This window comes from Nanorana parkeri, unplaced genomic scaffold (genome assembly GCF_000935625.1).
Source record: "Nanorana parkeri isolate BGI_ZX_2015 unplaced genomic scaffold, ASM93562v1 scaffold304, whole genome shotgun sequence".
Lineage (NCBI taxonomy): Eukaryota > Metazoa > Chordata > Amphibia > Anura > Dicroglossidae > Nanorana > Nanorana parkeri.
This window is the reverse complement of record NW_017306572.1, coordinates 923,782-946,253: the sequence shown is the minus strand read 5'-3', so window position 1 is coordinate 946,253 and position 22,472 is coordinate 923,782. Positions and strand designations below refer to the sequence as shown.

Sequence of the window (22,472 nt, the reverse complement as noted above, 5' to 3'; positions counted from 1 at the left end):
ACTGGAGGAACGGACGGGGGAGGGGGCGGCCACAGCTGGCTCTGCCTCTAGATAGGCAGAGCCAGCTGTCACTCACGCAGCTGGGCGGATCTCGACGTCCATGTCGGGATCCGCTCCGGCTGCGGCGTGTCAGTATACTGCGAGATGCAGCTTGCGGTATACTGAGTTTAGGGTAACGGGAGGACGCTAGTTTGTGTCCTCCCGTTACCCTAAGGAGAACTATGGGGAAAAACACTGACCCCATAGTTCTCCTTTAACCCCATAGTTCTCCTTTAAGCAAGGCAGTAAAAATCTTTCCAAGCCATCATTTCCCAGATAACAGGATGCCCCCAATGGGTTCCCCATGCATATGGGCAGCACATGTACCTTTTTAGCGTTCTGTAAGCAGGCAGCCTTTTCATCCAGCAGCAGGCTTTCATAACAGAAAAAGAGAGCTCACATCTAAAAAGTGCATGTGCCCAACTGAGACTAGTTAATGACATCTGGCTAACAGGTAAGATGTTGATCTAGGAGTTGAGATTTTATCCTACTGAAAGCTCTTTGAACCCTCTGAGCTCCAGCACCCATATCTGAGCTTATTAAGATCTGAGAAAACAAAAGGTTTGTTTTCTCCATAACAGAAATAAATCCTGGAGCCCTTCACCATGTGTCAGTGGGAGACCTAGTACACCATCCACATCCCTTCTAGCCAGTACCTTACAATAGTACCTATTATCTATAGGAACATATTCTAAATTTGATTCATAATCATTCTGTAAATATCTTTCAGTGCTGCAGGAGTAGTGCTTGTTATGAAAAGTATGTTCCCCATATGGCTTCCTCTGTGTTTCAGTGCAATAAATCTTGCAAAAAAAAAAATGCAGGTGTCTTGCTGCAGAAACAGAGTGCTAAGTGAGGGATTCAGAACACGTATCGTGTCACTGAAGAGTCAAGTGATTATTTTTCTTTAAACCATATCTCCGAATAGTGCTAGAGGTGAGAAGTAGCTTTCTTTTGGCAGAAAGTCTCTTCTGCAAAAAAACTACGTTGTAGGAGGTTTTTGAAGTTTACTTCTGCTTTAGACTGCAATATATTACATTTTTGTACTTGTGTTCAGACATTCTTTAGGGTTGGGTAACACAAGATCAGTGATACATACTGGTCATATGAAGGTGCTAGGGATCATCCATTTTTTGAACAATGGTATAATAAAGTATGTTTTACGAAAAATAGCAGTGTTCTTGCCTTGTGCCCTATTGATTAAAGTTTGGTGTGTATTTTAATGATCAACTGGTTATGATGGTTTACTGTTTGTTTTCCAGATATTGCATCTGACATAACATGTGACATACCAGATTCCATCACTGAGTCTCTCATCACACAATTAATACAGCAAAAAAGGTGGCAAGAGGTTCTTCTTCTGCTAACTAGAGATGCTAGTGGGGAATCCATTCAAGAAGGATTGATTAAAAGCTGCCATCTTCCTAAAGTTGACATACACCATGTGATCTCTAATCTTGACCCTACAGTGAAGTACCGCCTGCGTCTAGTCAAGTTACTTTTGAAAAGAGGAGGTACATTACATATTTTTCCATCCAACTGGATCTTCATTTATCAGTTTTATTATTTAAATAAGAATGAAATATACTACTTGAATATAAAGTGTCTAAATAGTTGGGCAGTAAAATAGGGTAGTGTGCATTCTGAAACTGGACAAAGTATGGGACTGTCTGTATGAAATTTGTAAGTTCTCTCAGTGTTTGTGTGGGCTTTCTGTGGATGTTCTGATTTACTCAGGCTGTAGGCAAGGTAATTTTGGGAAAGAAAGTGGGCTGGGCACAGAGCTAACTGTTAGGCACTGTAAAAATTAGCAATTGCTTAAAGTCTACCCCAAAAACATTTTTCTACTTGTGGATGAAGTAGGAGTTAGGATTGTGGTCACATTTAGTTGGTGTCTTTGACACTAGTGCGATTCTAACACTGTTCCAGAGATATCAAAATGTGACAGGGTAACAGGAAAACACAGAATAAAAACCTGACAAATGTTCTAACCATTCCCCACTCTAGTAATAAAAAAAGTTTTCTCCATCATCTTTTGAATGACACAGGAATTGAGAAACAGTTGGTTTATTCTGCCAGGAGGTTGGGACACTTGCAAATAGAAAAGTTTTAAGCCAGCCTGTGTATAGCCCCTGCTCTATACCGCTTGCTTCAGTTTTTTCGTTGTTTTCCTAGGAGATTGGATGCCTTTTCTTAAGCTCTTCTAAAAAAAAAAAAAGGTGTGACCCTGCCTCTAAATACTCACTCAGTGGCTAGTTGGTTGGACTGAAGCACCAAGCGCTACCTCACTAACTTGCACCAGTGGGCACATGTGTTTTTAAAATTTGTGCTGCGGTTGGTTCTTACTGCAGTAAAGGTTAAGGGTAAAGGGTTGAGCACTGATATCATCCAATGTGCAGGCATGCCCCACACACTCTTTTTCCTGCTATTCAGCCTGTAGTAAGCACCACCCTGCTGCTGTTCCTGCTCCTGTAGCACCTTGTGGATCCTGGTTTCCAGTTTGGCTCCACTGCCCACCTACAGGGACACAGTCCAACCACCGACAACCCATATCAGTAACAGTTGCCTGTGCATGTGAGTACTTGAGACCTTGCCTCACATTGGGCCTAAATGTTTACTGACTTATGGTACAACATGTCTTCTCAAAGACACACAGGGGACACAGGCCGTTGTCAGCGGTGACCTCAGTCCATACTCTCCTAGTGGTTCTGGGAGCATTAACCTGGAATCCCCAGCTGGAACAGACGCCATTTCAGCTCTGTCAGGCAAGATAAAGGCCTCCCCCATTTCCACAGGGACCTCTAGGTCCACGCTGGACTTTTTAGTTGTTTCTGCCCAGTTACTGGAGCATTTTGTCAACAGTGCCTCTAAACACACTTAGGCGCCATCCCCTGCAGAGTCTCTCTCTAAACCTCTTGAGCCTGTCAATGAAGCCAGGCCTGCAGCCCCTGTTATAATTTCAGATTGAGAGTCCCAACAGCTTGTATCAGGATGTTACGTACCTGGATGAAAACCGAACTGAACAGGGGAAGGCTAACCTTGTCAGTACAGACAATTGAGTGCGTTGACCAGGTTGTGGCAGATGCAGGATCTAGAAGATCCACTGCACATAGTGGAGTGCTGGAACAGGCAACAGATATGAAGTTGGGAACACAGGTCAAGCTCTGTAACGTCCAGACGAAGCGGTTCCAAATCAGTAATCGAGATTAGGGTTGAGGTCACAAGCCGAGGTCATATACAGAGAAGCAGAGGCGAAGCACCAAATCAGTAAATGGGGTCGCTGGTCACAAGCCAGGATAGTCTTTTAGAAAGCAGAGTCTCCGATCAGGTCACGTGGGTTAACAGGAACAAGCTGAAGACCAGTCAGCCATTAGCTGAGGGTCCATGCTAGGACGGCGAGCTTGCCCTACTGTCCCAGGTCTTGGGTCTTTTAGCACTCCGACAGCTGCAAAAACCTTTCCATTTTACCCACTTTTTGAGGCATTCCTCTATGCGGACTGGAAGCACCTTGGAGGGTCCTGGATCCCACCTGGTATGTGTTGCAACATTTTCCCTTTGTGAATTTGCTATTCAGTGGTCTGTGCCCACTGTGGTTGCTCGAAAGATCCATGTTAACAAGAGCTACCACTAAAAGGTTTGAAGGTGTCCTCACCTTTTGGGACTATCATTCAACTTTCAGAGGAACCCCACCCTGCTACTTTATCTGCTTTAGCAGTAAGTGGCGGCGCTATTCAAAATTGTACTAATATTTTTCTAGTGAAATACTGTGCAAAAACATTATATCAATAAATCAATCACCGTGACCACAAAAATACTCAGGTTTCAATAAAATGTTTACAATAAATCAAATCATATATGTGATTGCAGACCACTGTGCAACTTGCATCTCCAGGGCTTCAGTGTAAGAGGTGTTATCCCAGGGCCACAAATTGGAGTTTCACTCCCTACATCCAACTTTCCTATTTCCTGCGTACAAAACTGAGGCATGCTAATAGTAGCATGGGTTATCCTGGGCTATCCTACAGTTTTGTTTTTTGTCTTGTTTTGTTTTGTGTTTGTCTTTAATTTTTTTGGCTGGTGTCCAGCGCTCCTGCAGACAGCCATATAGCCTGAAAGTTAAATACTTCCTGTGTCCCTAAAATGGTGCACAAAATTCATATTTTCTTTCTCGTCTATTGAGGGACACAGTAAGACTTTAACCTTCAGTTAATATGTCCATTCCAACAGGATTGGACACTGGCCAACAAACTGTAAGCCAGCACAGGATGGCCTCTCCTACTACCTAGGAGGATGGAAATGTTTCCTTTAGTTCTGCTGGAAGAGGACTAACCTGGTTTGACTAAAACACATTTTTTCCTCAATCAAGACGATGTTGCTACAGCTGGTCTTAGCAATAGCAGCAATTTTTCACGGCCTATCCTCAGCTTGACCTTTAGTTTATTAAGATTGGACATTGCAAGGTTTGCCTGGAAGTGACATTCAGAGATTGGATTCCGTGTCTGGTAACAGGCTTGCAGACAAACGCTTTCCAGGTCTAGAGCTGCTGGCTTTGTCTTAGTACTTGCACTGTCAGTAAGAACCAACCCACTGAGATGGCCAATCGAGCTGAGCACTGGGAGATGCTTTATTTTTTTGATTGCTGGGCACTTTTAAAATCTCAGCTTCCTGTTGGTTCCTACCACAGAAGGGGTTAACTCTTTGGGATTGAGCACTAATATCTATAGTGTCACGCTCTGATTCTCGCCTTTCACTGTTGATAAAGAGATACTTCTCCTGTATTGCCAAGAACAACATGGAACCACAACATTTGGTCTGTTGCTGTTGTCTGCCTACAGTGACTTGGCCACCCTCCTTGCCTGTTATCACCAGTTGGGTTTCGGGGCTATCTGAAGGCCTTGCCTTGTACCCTGAGCTACATTGCTTTTTTGGCTTGTGATTGCATTATGTCTGATTCTAGACATAGGGGTAATCCCACTGATCCTGGTGCCCCCGGCTCACACTCTACTAGTGGCTTCAGTGATGTTTTGAGCGTTCCTACTGACGTGACTGATATCTGGAGCCTGGAATCATGGCCTCTGCTTCTAATGTCTGTGTCATGCTCAAAGTCAAGCTCGATCAGGCATGGCTAACCCACTGCTTGATCCAAGTAGGTTTTTACTTCAGTCATGGCTCAGATCCTACAGTTGTTTGCTATCCTGCATTTAGCCCTGCTTCGGGCAAGCAGAGCTAAATGTGCAGCGAGGAGCCGATGCACGTTTTATACAAGTGATCTGTTCAGATCACTTGTACCAAGGTTACATAGTCAGGTTGAAAAAAGACACATGTGCATCGAGTTCAACCTATAGAAATATGAAGAAAAAAAAAAAGAAAAGCCTAAACAGAACGCTATGCCCCCATTCACCTACTGTTGATCCAGCCTGATTGTCTGTCCCAATCCCTCCCTGCCGTGGTTTTCTGGGTCCCCCGCTCTTTTGGGAGACCACGGCAAATGAGCTCAGGATGGAGAGCGGGGAGCAGAGCGAAGAACGTCCATTCTCTGCTCTGTGTGATCAGTGAGACCAGAGTGCTGTAATCACAGCGCCGCCTGTCTCAGCTGTCAGATATTGCACATAAGATCTGTTCTGTGTTGGAGGGCAGGTTCCCTAAAGAGAAACTGTTACCTCCAAACTATCACATAGGGGCTTGTAAGCCCATGTGTGATGGGAATAAAATTAAGTGGAAATCAAATCTGTCTCCGTCTCTCAAACCCCGATTACTTGCTTACCTTTTATCAAACAGTCCTTTCCCTCCACCAGTATGGATGTACAATCTGTTCCCCTTACTGCCATCCAGCGAAGCCCTGCGCTATGCGTTTTGGATTTCGCTCGCAAATCGTGAGCACTCGTTGGTCATGGCAAACCTTTTTTTTTTGTATCGGGACAAGTAGATGGTCATGAGGGACAAGTAGATTGGGCCTTCGCTCTTGCCCTTGGGCAAGTATTTTTTTTTATTTCCGCACCCCTGCACTGGCTATAGAAAAGGTAAATATACTCACACTTCTTTTACAGGTGGGCTAATAAGTAAAGGCGCAAAACAGGTTACTCATTGTGTAATTTTTTTTCCCCCCCTCCCATAGTTTCTCCCAATGGTATTGGAGCCATGCATGAACATCCAATTTGCACTTGTTTAAAGCGAAGTGATTTTGCCATGGCATATTTGTTGTTGTGCAATGGCGGAGATCCAGAGAGTGTTTGCATAGCTAAAGAAGACAACCCTTTGCACACTGCAGTTTCCATTGCTTTGAATAACAAAGGTCTGTATCTTCATTTAAACCTGCTGTCTTTTCACTTAACATGGGCTTGTAATACTTTTTTGGTTTCATAGGAAAATAAAGCAAATATTTTATTTGCAGAGTGACAATCATGAAATTTAGGCAAATGTTAAACATTTTGTCCTTTTTCTATCTAGTTATGGATTAAACATCATATATGTATTTGAATTTTAGATTGGGTTATTTTTATATATATATATATATATACACACACTGTATATTATATATATAATTTCTTTCTTACTGCTATTGCTAGAAGAATCTTCCATATGCAGTTATGTTGAATAAAAATCAATCCCCTCTGGATGATCAGTGTACGTTGCATGACTTTTAAAGAAGAACTCCAGGATTTTTAAAAATGAAAGTTTATTTTTAATTTTTTTAAAGTAAAGTTTACCTTTATACATTGTACTTGTCCAACTGATGGGTGTTTCCTTGGTAGCTGATTTGACAAGGAAAGGAACAGCACACTGCTGATGACATCTCTGTGCTATACCCACCTGTAAGCCAGGCTCCAGTGTTAGTCAAAACAATGTGTTAATCATTAGTGTTGTGTGGCCTACAAATTCTTGGAAACTAATATAAGGACAGATTTAATGTACTTAAAGCTGCAGAATTTAAAATTGTGTCATTAATGAATACACATGTAAGCTTAGACTGCATATATTGACATTATATAGATGTTACAATATAATAGTGAGCATACAAAGCCAAAAGTGTAAGGCAAGTGTTCTTAAAAGCCATATATTACTTAATGTGGTTTGTTGATGACTACAACCATTGTGCTGTCCCTTTGTTTAGTTCTGGCCTATTAGGAACTAGTCTGTGCATTTCTTTTTCCATTTAGTTACCTTGGAAGAAGTTAAAGCAAACCCACTGGTCTACATTTATTTATCTGCTTTCCTCCAAGGGGAAACAAAATTGTATATTTAATTTTATGCTTAAAGTAGCAGCATTGTTTTGCTCTTAATTTTAGTTTGCAAATTTAAAATTGTAGTTTGTATTTCCTTCACAATGATATATTTTGTAATATGTTTTATGGAATTACACAATTTAATCAATTAACCGGTGTAGTCAGTAAGACTTGATTCATGTGGACTTGCATCCGGCTCCTGCATTGCTGAAGCATTCCGACTGCTATGTAAGGGAGTGGGGAACAGGGAGCAACACTGCACTTGTAGTTGTCACCAGCTAAGCTTCTCCATTTATAGTCTGTGTTAAAGCAGTCATAACTATTTATTATTTTGTGTGATGCTGAAATCTAATCATTTATTGAAACAATTTTACTTATTAGTTGTATTTATTAATTGACTTTTTAAAATTGTAAATGTTGTACATTTTTAAAATTAAGTGGTTGCCAAATGTTTTAGTTTATTTTTGCACTTAATACATTTTTGATTCATTTTAATAAAATTATCCTGGTTTCCTCTTCAGATGATGATGGCATTCTGATGGTAAAATATCTTCTGGATTTGTATTCTTCTGACCCTGCAAAATATCAATACTTAGACCCCAACATCCAGGACAAAGATGGTAATACAGTGATGCATAAAGTTTTTCAAAACAACAATCCCAAACAATATCGCAAAATTATGGAGTTGCTTGCAAAATTTGACATCAAGCTAACAGTAAACAATAGGCTGGGTAGAGATGCAAAATACAAGATAAAGAATATAGATCAACGTTTTGTTGTTTGGAATGAAGTTAGAAAGAAATCTAAGCAACCAAATGCTGTTCCAAAGTCTGGCAAGGCCAATGGAAATAATACTCAAGCTAAGATGCAGGCAAAGCCATCATCCTTCACTTCCTTGCCACGTGAGTCTGCGTCTGATGAATCTGTAATGAAGAACCAGTGTGCATCATCTGAACACATTGAACTCCCAGCAGAATTTATTGAAAACACAAAAAACCCTATGACCCCAAAAGAACAACTTGTGCAAACTATCAGAAAACTGATAATATGTCTGGATCTGAGCAAAGCACAATCTTTGTTTGACACTTTGAAGCGATGTGCAGCTGAACATGCCCCAGAGATTAAGAACACTGAGCTAACCGTGGCTGTTGTAGGCAGTTGCAGAGAAGCCGAGTTATTGGATGATGGCGCTTCCAGGGAGATGAGCGAGGACACTGAGAATAAAATTACTAAACTTGACAATAATGGAGAAGAATGGAATGGAGAACAACTGCAAGATAATATTGACCTTTCTAATGTAGACTTCAGCACCATGACATGGGAGATTGAGTGCTCTCCAGAAGCCTTGAAAAAATTAGGCAGCAAAGCTGTACCCCTATACATGAAAAATAAAATAATAATTTCTATTCAAAAACTCGGAAATGGGGAATGGACACGAGGTCTGAATAAACAATTGAAACTGAACAACAATATCAAGTTGTTTGAAGTAAAGTTGGACAAAGGTGGTAGGATGCTCTGGGAACTTGCTGTTGATTTTTCCCCTCGTTGTAGCGAGGACCCAGAAAAAATTATGGCCACAGAATTGGTGCCACAAAAAAGTGGTAGGGTTTACACTGAAATCATAAGGATCTGGGACATTGTTCTTGATCATTGCAAGCTTAATCATGCGATAGAAAACATATGTGGTGCTTATAACAGAGGAATGTCCTGTATTTTGAGGAAAAAATTAAAGGGAATAACCAAAGATCAGATTTTCCCAAATACAAAAAAGCGTATTCCTAAGTACTTTGTGGAAGACACCGAAGTGGAAAGCAACATCGAACACATTCCTGATTATTTTCCACCGGCAGGTGCAATGGAGACAGAATACAACATTATGAAATTCCATAGCTTTAGCACAGATATGGCTCTCAATATACTTTCCAATATGAATTCAAGAGTTGAGTATCCATTCCGTGTTGGCGAGCTGGAATATGCTGTGATTGATCTTAACCCTAAACCAATGGAAGCAATCATATTAATTGGAAGAAGTGGCACAGGAAAAACAACCTGTTGCTTGTACCGCCTCTGGAAAAAGTTTCATTCCTACTGGGAACGAGCAGAGTCAGTTGGTGGCCCTTGGCTAGCGAAACAGACTTGGCAAAGAAGAAAGTATAATGAAAACACTGAAGATGACATTTTGGAAGATGAGGACACTGAACAAGAATTGTCTGATAGCACTGATGAAGAACAAGCATCAGAAGAGCTGGAGAATTTGGAATCAGAAGTCACATCATCAGATAATGAGGAAGACACAAAATTAGAACATTACCACCCTATATTTGTCACAAAAAACCATGTTCTTTGTCAGGAAGTACAAAGAAATTTTCTGGAGTTGAGCAAATCTGCAAAGGCAACAAGTAATTTCAAGCCCATTGAGCCTAATGTTTACAAATTGCAAGATATCAAGGATGAAAACTTCCCATTGTTCATCACTTCCCAGCAGCTGCTTCTGCTGTTGGATGCATCTATGCCTGATCCATTATTTCCAAGAAATGAAGATGGGAGTCTCAAAAAGAGTATTGTTGGTTGGTCTGCAATGAATGACACTGATATTCTAGATTTGTTGAGAGATGATGATGAAAGTGAGCCTGATCCTGAAGATGCAGAAGAAGAAAAGGAGTGTGAGCCAAAAGAGAACGATCCTCGCATTTTTGTTACTTTTGAACTGTTTGCCAAGAAACTATGGCCGAATATGATCAAGGGAAAGTCTTCTTACAATGCTGCTCTTGTTTGGAAAGAGATTAAGTCATTTTTAAAGGGCTCATTTGAAGCATTAAGCTGTCTTCAGGGTCGCCTTTCAGAAGAGGAGTACATTAAACTCGGGAAAAAAAGAGCCCCAAACTTTCAAGGAGACCGCAGGGAAATATACCGCCTCTTTTGCTTGTATGAGCAAACAAAAAATAGTCAGGGATATTTTGATGAAGAGGATGTCTTGTACAATTTGTCTTGCAGATTGTCAAAGCTGGAAGAGCTACCATGGTCTATCCATGAACTTTATGGAGATGAGATTCAAGACTTTACCCAGGCTGAGCTTTTCCTGCTTATGAGATGCATCAATGATCCCAATTACATGTTCCTTACTGGTGACACAGCACAGAGCATAATGAAAGGGGTTTCTTTTCGCTTTAGTGACCTGAGATCCTTATTTTATTATGCAAATAAGAAGTGCTCGGATGACAAGAAAAAATGCATTGTTCGTAGGCCAAAACAGTTGTATCATCTCTATCAGAATTATAGATCTCATTCTGGTAAGTGTGTTTGTGATTATAGCTCGTCTCTTTTCCTTTACTCTATCATTTGCATGATTTTCTCAGTATATATTATTTTAAAAATATAATTTTCCAATTACTACATAATACTTATTTTCCCCTGATATCCATATTGCTCTACTTGCTAATGTTTAATAGATAAGGTCACTGTAAATTTAGTTTTGAATGGAATTAATTGTGTTTATACACCTGTATCTCTTTTAAATATTTCTGGTCCCCGATATTTACGTACATTATAAACAGGTCTTGGTTAGCCAGGATTCCCTTGATGGAGCTGTTGGAAAATTGAGCCTATAAACCAGACAAATATTAGCAGAGGGTGTCTGTACAAAATAGCTACCATTTTAAAAGTATTTATGCTGTTTAAGGTGTGTGTGTGTATATAAAATGTATTTTTGGCTCCAGCTTGTTTTCACTAAGAAGTAATGAATGGAGTCATCCATCCATTACTTCCTAGTGAAAACAAGTTGCCCTCCCCCGCCTCTGATGTAAGAGGAAGGGTAGTGCTTGGCATTGTTGACATTGCCATGTGAATGCTCTGATAACCAATCATAGTGATTACAGGACACCGAGCCTGTCTGATCGGCTCTGTGTCTAAAGCCATGACTCTCCAATGTCTAATGACAGGGGCAGTATTGGCCTTGTGCAAACAAGTGTTCAGGGGAGAATGTACGGGTATGTCCTCCTGCAATAATGGGGCTGCAGACTGCCTGTATTTATACAGTGGCCGGTCCACAAGTGGTTGACCATAGAAGTTAAGTTTGTTATCAAACAAATCCTCATTTAACCTAGTATATAGTATAGAAAGTATAGCATAGAAAAAGGGCCAAAGCTAAAATAGTTCAAATGTGACTTACATTTATGTTCTCCACACAGGCATTCTCAGCCTGGCTTCTGGTGTGGTGGACCTGTTGCAGCATTTTTTTCCTGAATCGTTTGATCGACTTCCTCGTGATTGTGGATTGTTCGATGGCCCAAAGCCCACGGTGCTTGAGTCCTGCTCAGTTAGTGACTTGGCAATATTACTACGTGGGAATAAGAGGAAGACACAGCCAATTGAATTTGGAGCTCACCAGGTGTGTTTTTATAATAAAGGAAAATATATTAATGTTAAACATTACAATTTCGCTGTTAGTCTAAGTTCACACAGGTATTGAAAGTAAAGTAAATGATGAACGCTAAATAACGAGCCTCTGGCGTTAACACAATCTTCAGACTTGTTCAAGCCAAAACTCTCTACCTTTTTGATTTATTTTCCCAATTAAACAGTGTAGAGGAAGTAACCAGCTTTAAGGCATTGTTAGATTGTAGTGTGATAGCTTTTTTTGTGTGATTCCAGTGGTTCTTTTTGCTCCATTTTTAAAGATCCAGTTGTGTTTATCATGGATGTCTACACTGTCATCTCTCTGATGCTCAGCGTGGTGGAGCTGAAGATGATTTGGGCTTGAACTGCCCAGCAGAAAAAGAAAGAGGGTATTGTGATGGTAATGGGTGCATCCAATAGTCTGGCAGAGATTTTCCAAGGGGCACCTGTGTCTTTCCACTAGAGTCTTGTAAACTCTCTCCAAACACACCGTAAAGACTATAAGCACGTTTAAGGCATGCTTCAGTTGACTTGAATAGAGGGTGACAAGTGGCACTGCCTGCCAAACGTGACATGCAAGATTCATTTTGACACACCACGACGTGAATCAATGAAAACTCAAAAACTCAGCCAGATTCGGCACACACCACGGGTGTCCCGATCCTCCACACTGGCCGTCCATCCTCTGGTCCCAAGATCTACATGTAAGTGCTTATACAGTTATCCTTCTACCACGGTCTGCCAAGTCAGCTAGTGCTTTATTGCCTTTGCAACCTTTGTGTCCCTTTGTTGTTAAATACCTTTAAACCAATTGTTTTGACTTTAAAGGAGCAGACACAAAAAAAATCACAAAAAAATGTATCTAAAATACGTAAAACTGAACATTAAAAAGAATAAGTTATTAAAAATTGAAATACAATTTATAATGGAAAATGTATATGATCCACCTTTCCTAAGCTTTTTTCCTACACTGTTTCAATATGCGGCAGATGGTTGAATAATGTAACATATAACATATCGACAATAGTCATGTCAAATTATCAATTAATAGGTATATATATATTGTGTAAGGCAGCAGTCTAGGAAATAACTTAGGAACGGCAGATCATATTCATTTGCTATTGTACACTGTATGATTGTAATGACTTTCTTGTTTTGCATTGCCTGGTTTTATGTATTTTTAATAAAAATTATTTTAATAATTTTTTGAGTCTGGTACCTAAAAGGTTTGAAAAATTGCTTTAAAGTGCAACTGAAGCTTAAACTTTTGTGTTTGGATTTGGATAGATTGGAGAAGAATTAGAAGACCAGTCTCGTCTTTATTGCAGCCTGTGTCCCCGTTATAGAGATTTTCCCTCTCGATTTGTCCTGGTTACCGTTACCAGTAAAAGTGAAAGGAAATGCAAAATTTTTGATTGTCATGAGAACAGCAATAGATAGGAAATCTTCCAATTGGTTCTGGTTACCCTGCTAACCACAAGAGATTTCTCTTTCTTTGGAGGGGTTTCCTCTGTCTTTTTGTTGTGGCTATTGGACAGGAAGTGAAGGAAAATCTCCCCAATGGGACACAGATGGCAAAGTTAGCAGGGGTTATAACCATCCCTTACTCCAGTGGTTCTCAACCTGTGTAACCTCGGGACCCACATGTTTCCTTGGTCATTAAGGCGTGACCCAAAAATGATTTCATTTCTGAAACATTTTAATTTATTACACAAAACAACTTGTGCAGTATTCAGCAATATATATTTTGCTGAAAGTAAATGAATTAAAAAAAATTAAAAAGTTTATAAAGAATAAAAATTAAATATTTTAAAAAATTAAAATAAAAACGTGTGGGGGTGGCGGTTGCGGGGTACAGTTCCATGACCCACTGCAGAGGGTGTCGCGACCCACTTTTGGGTCGCGACCCACGAGTTGAGAACCACTGCCTTACTCTATCCAAAATTAAAGATTTTAGTAGAAGTGAATCAAAAAGCATACAATTTTCATGTTATACAGTACATAAAACAGAGCCATTAAGGCCAAATGCTCACGTAAGGGGGCTACATTTTGTTTGCAGTGAAATCATTCTAGTACTGAGCATTGTAAGATACACAAATACATAATTATAATTATGTGTCCTGTGACGTTGATTTATATTTGCAGGTTATTTTGGTGACCAATGAAATTTCTAAGGAAAATATTCCAGAGGAGTTAAGTCTTGCTTTGGTCCTGACAATTTATGAAGCAAAAGGATTGGAATTTGATGATGTTCTCCTGTATAACTTCTTTACTGACTCAGAGGTACCTCCTGTGTATATATAGAGAAAGAATTAATATGTAATAGCACTCAGTTTTATCATAATTAGTGTTGCCTATTTCATAATGGGAATGTTTGCAGAACAGAGCAGAAGCGTGGGGTATAGTAGCATGGGGCATAGGTCATGAGGTGGGCGTGAGGGAGGCTCTTTTATTGGGGAAGAGCAGTGGCTGATGTGGTTTGAGGCGGGACAGCAGGGCGGTATATGGGGAGTGGGTGAACAGAATCATAGAAATCGAGGGTTAGGATCAGGGGACATCAATTAAAGATAGGGTTGTTAGTAATTTTATGTGTTACGTGTAGGGATGCACCGATACTAGTATCGGTATCAGTGCCGATACCGAGTATTTGGGTGAGTTCTCGTACTCGCCCCAAATGCTCCGATACCTAGCACGAGTACTTCATGTATCAGGAAGCCGGGCAGCGAATCATTACACGCTGCCCGGTTTCCTGATTGGCCAGGAAACGGCTCCATGCTCTCTCGTCACTTGTGATGAGAGAGCATGGAGCCGACTTCCCGGTCAATCAGGAAGCCGGGTAGCGTGCAATGACGCGCTGCATGGCTTCACGATTGGTCAGGAAGCTAGCAAATCCGGAAGCCGGGCGCCATGTAATGACGCAGCGCCCGGCATTCTGATTGGCCGGGAAGCCGGCGTCATGCTCCCTCGTCATCTCATGAATCATAATATTAAGAAAGTGACCTTAAAGCATTAGTTTGTATTGCTTTAGAAAAAATGTGACCTGTCCCTTTAAGAAAAAGTATCGGTAATTGGTATCTGCGAGTACTTGACCAAAAGTATCGGTACTCGTGCTCGGTCTTAAAAAAGTGGTATCGGTGCATCCCTAGTTACGTGTGTAGTTTCTGTTCCACCAGTAGCAAGATGGAAGTTGGAAATGTTCATATACTGTATATTTAAAGCAGAGCTCTGGGCAAAAGTGTTCTTACCCCTTGCTGAGGTGCTACCTCTGCACTGCAACAGTTAGGCGCTCGTTTTTGTTTAGGTGCTTAAAAAAAAAAAAAAGTTATATTTACCTGAACCGTGGAGCTAGCTGGCTGTTACTCCAGTCCCTGAACCCTGTCTCCTCCTTCCTCCCTGGTCCCTGTGCGTCCTCACATCCTATACACTGTGTATAGAACATGATGACTCAGGAATCCTCATACCACTGCAGCTGGGGGAAAGAGGTTCTAGTGACTAAGAGCAAGCTGGCTCTGAGGATCGGGAGAGTATAACTTTTTAAAGATGCTAGACAAAAATGATCACTTAACTCTTGCCGTGCGGTAGTGGCCCCACTGCAAATGTTAAGAATGCTTTAGCCTGAAGTTCTGTGTTAAGGCTTTAGAAACGGTATGTTCTTTTAGAAACTGTATGTTCTATAGCAGTCAATGGTTTCATCAGCATAACAATTGTATGAATTGTAGTGTACGGGTATAAGAAATATATTAATAGTAGCACTATAGTAACCAATACCAAAAATGTCACATGTAAAAACCATTTAGATGTATAATTATGGTTCTTTATAATTATTTGGTACTACTATATAGCTTTAAACTGTAATGTTTTATGTTTTGGCTAATGTTACTTTTAGGCTTCTAAAGAGTGGAGAATAATCTCCTCTTTCAATCCAGTCATCTCTACAAATCAAAAGAGCCAGCCACTTATTGAAGTTCCATTGGAAGATGCTTGCAGTCATTCCAGTAGACCATTCATAATGGATCCAGAAATGCACAAGGTACCATGTAAAAACAGGTATACATGTATATACATGGTGAATTATACTAGGTGAGATGTAAGGGCAGAAGCTTGAAAGGCTGCATATTCAACTTAATACCCGGTGAGGTTTAAGGACAGAACATTACAGAATATCTGTTTCAAGTGTAACTGCACCTTTCCACGTTTGGTCCCTGTTCACCCCTAGGCAAAGCTAAGTGCGATAAAACGCTCAAGACAAAGGAATACCATTCCTTTTTATGGCCCCGTTCACATCTGAGCGGTTTGTTGTACAAATATTTATCTCCCGTTCATTGAAGGACACAGGGCAACAGATCGTAGATCCTGAATGGTAGGGTATATCGCCACCTGCAGGAGAAGGACGCTAGGCACATAACAAAAGATAAAGACAGCCTAGGGGCGGCCCCTGCTGGTGGCCAAACCCCCCACTTGCTGACAAGTCTCCAGTTTTTTGCCTAGCGTCAGGAGTAAGGAGCTAAAAAAATTTCTCTGGAATTTTTTTGCATTTTCCTCCTTTTTGTTTGCTGTTTTCTTCAAGCAAGTGTCGCCAGGGCGACATGCTGGATGAATGTAGATCCTTGGAGTCTCCCCTGTGCGACCGACTAGCGCATGCAGTCCCGCCACGGTGGGTCGGCTGCGACGATGGTTCTTTTCGACGCCTGTGGGTCTCTTGGCCCGGTGGGGTGCACATGACTGGGGGTCTCGACCTGCCAGTCACAGTACCCCATGCAGGCTGGCGGCACCGCGACTACGGTCGGGGGCGTTTTTTTGCCATCCCCGCACGCCTGGCTGCCATGTGGGTTCCCAGGAGTCGTCGCCCCTCTGGATGGCGGTGGTTCGCGTTCCGGCGGTTTCCCCCCTGGATGCGGTATGTATGTGCGGGTCTGTCTGCGGCTGTGCGGAGGGTCTCTTGGAAGCTACCTGTCTGGAGGTCGTAAGTACGCTCTGTCGGGCTGCCTGGATGTAGGTAGCTGTGGGCTCTGGCGAGGTGTTCTGTTGGGGACCAAGGTTCCCTCACGTGCCTCGGCCCCCCTCCCTTTTCCTCCATGCTGAGCAGCCTGTCGAGGCTGGTGTGCCTGGTCTTGCAGTATTGGTTAACCTGGCCTGGGGACACAGATGGTCCTGGAGGGGTGCCTGGGAGTAGCTGCTGCAGGGGTTGCTGTCGCCCATTCGGGGCAGCTGAAAATCGAGGTCCTGGTTTCTGTTGCGGCCTAGCTGGCTGCCGCGGACGCATGTACGTTCCGTTTTTTCGGGGCGGCCGAAAATCGAGGCCCCGGCTTCTATTGCGGCCTAGCTGGCTGCTGCGGCCGCATGTCATTCCATCTTCGGTGCCCGTTCGGGGCGGCCGCAAAAATCGAGGCACCGGCTTCTACTCCGGCCTAGTCCGGATGCCGCGGCCGCCATCTTGGTTGAGGGCGGCTTGCCCTTCCCGCGTGACGTCACTTCCGGTCCGCGGGTGGATGAGCTGGATGCAGATCTGACTGCTGGAGAGCTCATGCTGGGGGACAATACATCTCCCTTTGTTGGGACAGTGCACACCGGGGCCAGGGGTCGTAAGTACTGGGGTCCCTTGCTCCCTACTGTGCTCTCTGTGTGTTGGGGCATTTATTATCTGTGGGCGGTGTCCATGGACGCGGGGACAATCCCTCGGCGGTCCCTTACTCGGTTCCGCTGGTGGCACGACGCGTCCGGTGTCTTGGCTGCACCACGACCTTCCGTTGTTTTTCCAGGGTGTAACTTCTGTTCCTGGTGCCAGCCGACTGCGGGCTGGCTATTAATGGGGCTACGGGCTTCCGCCAGCGGATACTTCCTGTTCCCTTGGTGCGGCCTGTGCGTGCACCACTTACTGGTCGCCTTTGCTCCATTCGGGGTCTTGGGTGGCTGGTCTGCCCTGTGGGTGCTGCGGTACCCTTGCAGGGTCCTTTATCATCTGCTGGGGCTGAATTTTTGGTGTCGCTTTTGGGCGCTCGTTGACGTAGGGCTCTCGGCTGCGCACGCTCTGCCGTCTCCTTCCCCTGTTCCTTCCGTGGAGTCGGGGGAGGAGGGTTCCGTCCCTGCGACTTCAGCCCATCCTGCCCAGGGGGTTGCTACCCCTCTAGATCCTGGTGGTGAGGGTGGGTCGGGCGCCTCCCTTTTCATCGGGAGCGTGCCTCGGTCTCTGCCCTCATTCGTTCCGTCAGGGTGATGCCTACCATTGTGGAGGCCCCGAGTCTTCTACGCTTCCTCCGGTTCAGTTTGGGGCGTATGCTGAGGGATGTCAGGTCTTCCCGTACTGAGGGATCGCAGGTCTTCCCGTACACTCCCTGCTTGACCCGTTGTCCTTTGGTCTCCGTGGCTTCCGTTCTACCAGGGCGGTCTTCCCCTCCCCTTAGGACCCCGCCGATCGGAGGCGGTTTTGCGGACCATGTACTCCATTTCGGGTGCCTCTCTGCGTCCGGGCCTGGCTTCTGCCTTGGCCTCTCCGACTTGACGGAGCGGGCGCAGGTGTTGCATCAGGGATTAGCGGTGACGGGCGTTTTCCCGCTTAGGTAGGGTTGTAGGAACAGTGGGTGCAGGACCTTAGGTGTGTCTGCAACTCTGCCCTAGTCACGGTGGGGTCGACGCTGTCGGAGGTTCCGCTTCACTTGGTTGGCGTGCTGGTCGGCTGCTCTGGCTTCCATGTATGCTCTGTCAGGGATTTCCCTTCCCGGGGATCGCTTGGCACCATCTTAGATGAGCTCATTTACGAATTTGGCTGGGGGTATGTGTACCCTTTTTTACCTCGGCCGCGGAAGGAGGAACTTCGTCGGCAGCCTGGTCCCACCTTCTCCGCTCACTAATGGCTTGTCGGCCTCCCTGCCCTCAGAAGGGCGGTATGCTTTCCAACCTTCCTCCTTCCCGGCCTGCCGAACGTTCCTGGCAGCTTAGGCCTGCCAAGCCACCGTGCGCATAGAGGCCTGGCCCCACCACTGGACTCCAGGGTGGGGGGGCGTCTTCGACTCTATGCGGATTCTTGGTTGGCTCGTGTCTCCGACACTTGGGTCTGGGAGCTGGGTTCTTCGGGCTAGAAGATCGGATTTCTGTCCCGTCCAGGGAACAGGTTTTTCCCGTCCAACACACGGCTTTCCTCTCGTCGCTTGGCGGACCTCCACCACGCTGTGGCGGACCTCTTGTCCCAGGGGGTGCTCGTGCCGGCTCCGGCCTTGGTAAGGTTCAAGGGGTGTTAATCCAAACCTGTTTACCGTGCCCAAGAAAGAGGGGGTTCGGCCCATCCTGGGCCTCAAACGTTTGAACACTTTTGTGCGGGTCCGTCTGTTTCGGATGGAGTCGATCAGGTCCGTAGGGGCGTGTCTCCATCAAGGGGATCTGCTGGCCTCCATCGTCGTCAAGGATGCCTACCTTCAGGTGTCCATTTGTGTGTCTCACCAGCGATATCTTCGTCTCGAGGTGAGGGAAGAACACTTCCAGTGTGTGGCGCTACCTTTTCGGCCTTGCGTCGGCCCCACGGGTGTTCTACAAGGCGTTAGCCCATGGTTCTGGCGCTGTTGCGTTACCGGTGCATCTCGATCGTGGGGTATCTGGACGATCTTCTGCGGGCAGTGTCGCACTCTTCTCTGGGGATCACTGTGCGGTCCTTGGGGGAGTACGGATGGATCCTGAACTTCCCGCAGTCTTGTCTGGTGCCTTCCCCCATGACGAGTACCTGGGCCTGGTTCTGGACTCCGTTGTGGCCTGAGTTTTTCTTCCTCAGGACTAGCTCCTGAAACTCTGTTCCAGCGTGCGTCTGTTGCACTCGCTGATGGTCATCTTTTCACTTTTGCATGCAGGTCCTGGGCCTCCTGGTGGCCTCCTTCGAGGCGGGGCCCCTTGCACCGCACCATGCCAGGACTCTTCGGAGGGACGTCCTGTTGCGGTGGGACGTGTCCCCCTTGTCCCTGAACACCTAGAATAATGAACACTCCTTCATTGGGCGAACCCGCCTTCGGGGTCTGTCGGTTCTGGTCCAGTCGGACTACGCCACCACAGTGGCGTACATCAACCACCAGGGCGGCTCCGAAAGCGTGGCCGCGGGTCGAGGGGTGTCCGGAATCCTCTCCTGGGCGGAGAGTCAGGTTCTGGCCCTCTCGGCGGTTTACATTCTGGGGGTGGACAATTGGCAGGTCGGCTGCCTCAGTCGCCTGTCGGTGGACCCGGGAGTATGGTCCCTACACCCAGACATTTTTCATCAGCTTTGTCTTCACTGGGGGTCGCCGGATGTGGACCTTCTGGCGTCTCGACGCAACTGGAAGGTAGAGAGATCGTAGCCCGGCTCTGGATGCCCTAGTGGCTCCCTGGAAGCCTTATGCTCTGATTTATGCCTTTCCTCCACTGTACCTGTTGACTCGGCTTCTGCGACGGATTGCGGCTGAACACGTCACCGTCATCCTCGTGGCCCCAGTTTGGCCTCGGAGAGCGTGGTACTCGCCTTTGGCGCCGTGGGATCTGAAGCTGGTGCTTTCGGTGTTGCAGGAATCTCCTATTGAGCCTCTATGGGAGATTCCGCTTCTGTCCTTGTCACAAGGTGGCCTTTTTGGTTGCCATCACTTCAGTTCGACGGGTGTCTGAGTTGGCTGCCTTGTCCTGCAAGTCGCCGTTGCTGGTTCTTCATAGGGACAAGGCGGTTCTCCGTCCTAAGCCGGCCTTCCTGCCTTAGGTTGTGTCAGCGTTCCATCTGAATGAGGACTTTGTCTTGCCTTCTCCGTGCCAGGAACCGGTTCATGGGAAGGAAAGAGCGCTGCACTGTTTGGATGTGGTTCGCGCTCTTCGGTTTTATTTGAAAGCTACGGCTTCTTTCCGTAAGTCAGATTCCTTGTTAGTGCTCACGGAGGGCCCTCGTAAGGTGGATTCGTATTGTTGTTGTTTAGGCGTACGCCGTTAAGGGGAGTGAGCCTCCTTTCCCTGTCAGTGCCCATTCTATTTGGGCTGTTGGGGCTTCCTGGGCCTTCTGTCATGGGACCTCTGTTTCTCAGGTTTGTGGGGCCGCTTTGTGGTCTTCTGTCCACACCTTTTGTTGAAGTTTCACAAGGTGGATGTTTTAGCATTGGCGGATGCTGGTTTGGGGAGCAAAGTGTTGCAGGCGGCTCTTTGAGGGGTCCTTTGGGTGTTTGGTTGTTGTTGCCCATCCCTCACTGTGTCCTTCAATGAACGGGAGAGAAAATATGTTTTTTGTATTCACCGTAAAATCCTTTTCTCTCCGTTCATTGAAGGACACAGGTCCCGCCCTCTTTTATGGGGTGTACACTCCTAACTGCTTGTTACTTACTGGAGACTTGTCAGCAAGTGGGGGGTTTGGCCACCAGCAGGGGCCACCCCTAGGCTGTCTTTGTCTTTTGTTATGTGCCTAGCGTCCTTCTCCTGCAGGTGGCGATATACCCTACCATTCAGGATCTACGATCTGTTGCCCTGTGTCCTTCAATGAACGGAGAGAAAAGGATATTACGGTGAGTACAAAAATCCTATTTTTTATTGAAAAGGTATAATTGTAAATGACATCCAAAGAAAGGACATATAGGTTCATATGGTAAAACATCAGAATGGTTCTAAAGCAAGAGAAAGACCCATGGCAGGTCATCTACAGGGTAGCAAGCAGAAAAAAAAACTGGCATAGGCATAAAATTAGAATATAATCAAATTATCTCAAGACCTGAAGTAGTGTCACCAGCGTCCCGCTGCTGCCGCAGGACACCAGCGAGCCCATACAGGAAAAGAGGAAAGAGCTCCAGACTACATACTGTGCAGGCAATCCATGGCCACGGGCTTTAAGCTTTAGAGAAAACCACAAGAACCTAAAAAAGAGTTAAGAAAGGGAAGGAAAAAAGTGAGAGAGACAAACAAAGGGAGAGACAGGCTGCAAGGGAATCAAGGGGGACCACAGCACTCTGAGAGAGCAAATTCCGGTCAGACACATCTGAGCAGTTTGATGCAAGCAGAAAAACACCTGAATGCTATAGAAGTACCTGAGCTACATTTTGGCAGATTACAGCGCTTTTTGGTCACATAGACTTCAATAAGAAAATTTGTGCAACAAAAAGTGCAAAATAACTTGAAATGCATGTACTTTTTCCAGTGACAGGTGTTTTCTGTTTGCGACAAAATGCTCAGGTGTGAACTGGGCCATAGAAATGAATGGAATTCCTTGTCTTCAATGTTTGTCATCTTTGAGGGACAAAACACCTAGGTGTGAACAGGAGCTTAGACTCACCTTGTCAGCACTGCACAACAGCTTGTCAAGATCTTCGTGGCCAGACCTGTGCATGTGCTCTGAACGTACAGTCAACCTTTATGGAGAGTTATTCCAGAGCTCTCCAGAGAACTAATTGAGGAATGCCTGGACCCAGTCCTGAAGATTCTGATAAGTGGCTGTGTGGTGCATATGTCTCTAAGCACATGTTTCCGTCAATCAATTCCTAACAGTTTTACATTATTGACACAATGTTCATTTTATTGTCAAATTGTGTCTAAATGTGTGTACTTGGATTTAAATTTATTTTCTATTGTAGACATTCCAACAAATTACATTTTAGTTTGTGGAAATATAAGTTAAATCATTCTTTTACCTAAGCTCTATAGTAGTTAATATTCTGCTAATGCGGTATATTCTATAGATCCTAAATGGGGAACTGAAACAGTTATATACAGCCATCACAAGAGCCCGAGTAAACCTATGGATCTTTGATGAAAATTTGGAGAAGCGGGCACCAGCTTTTGACTACTTTTTGAAAAGTAATTTGGTCAGCGTTGTCCGAACTGATAAAAACAAAGGTAAAC

General features: G+C 44.6%; 1 protein-coding gene across 1 annotated transcript in view; it reads left to right on the top strand.

The window, feature by feature from the left end:
- Positions 1-22,472, top strand: part of TRANK1 (tetratricopeptide repeat and ankyrin repeat containing 1) — an 81,605-nt gene that overhangs the window by 33,917 nt on the left and 25,216 nt on the right. Inside the window, exons 13-19 of the mRNA XM_018557795.1 lie at positions 1,302-1,553; positions 6,155-6,331; positions 7,784-10,552; positions 11,450-11,649; positions 13,803-13,940; positions 15,544-15,687; positions 22,310-22,466. Of these exons, the coding sequence (XP_018413297.1) occupies positions 1,302-1,553; positions 6,155-6,331; positions 7,784-10,552; positions 11,450-11,649; positions 13,803-13,940; positions 15,544-15,687; positions 22,310-22,466 (3,837 nt within the window). The remainder of the gene's footprint in view (positions 1-1,301; positions 1,554-6,154; positions 6,332-7,783; positions 10,553-11,449; positions 11,650-13,802; positions 13,941-15,543; positions 15,688-22,309; positions 22,467-22,472) is intronic.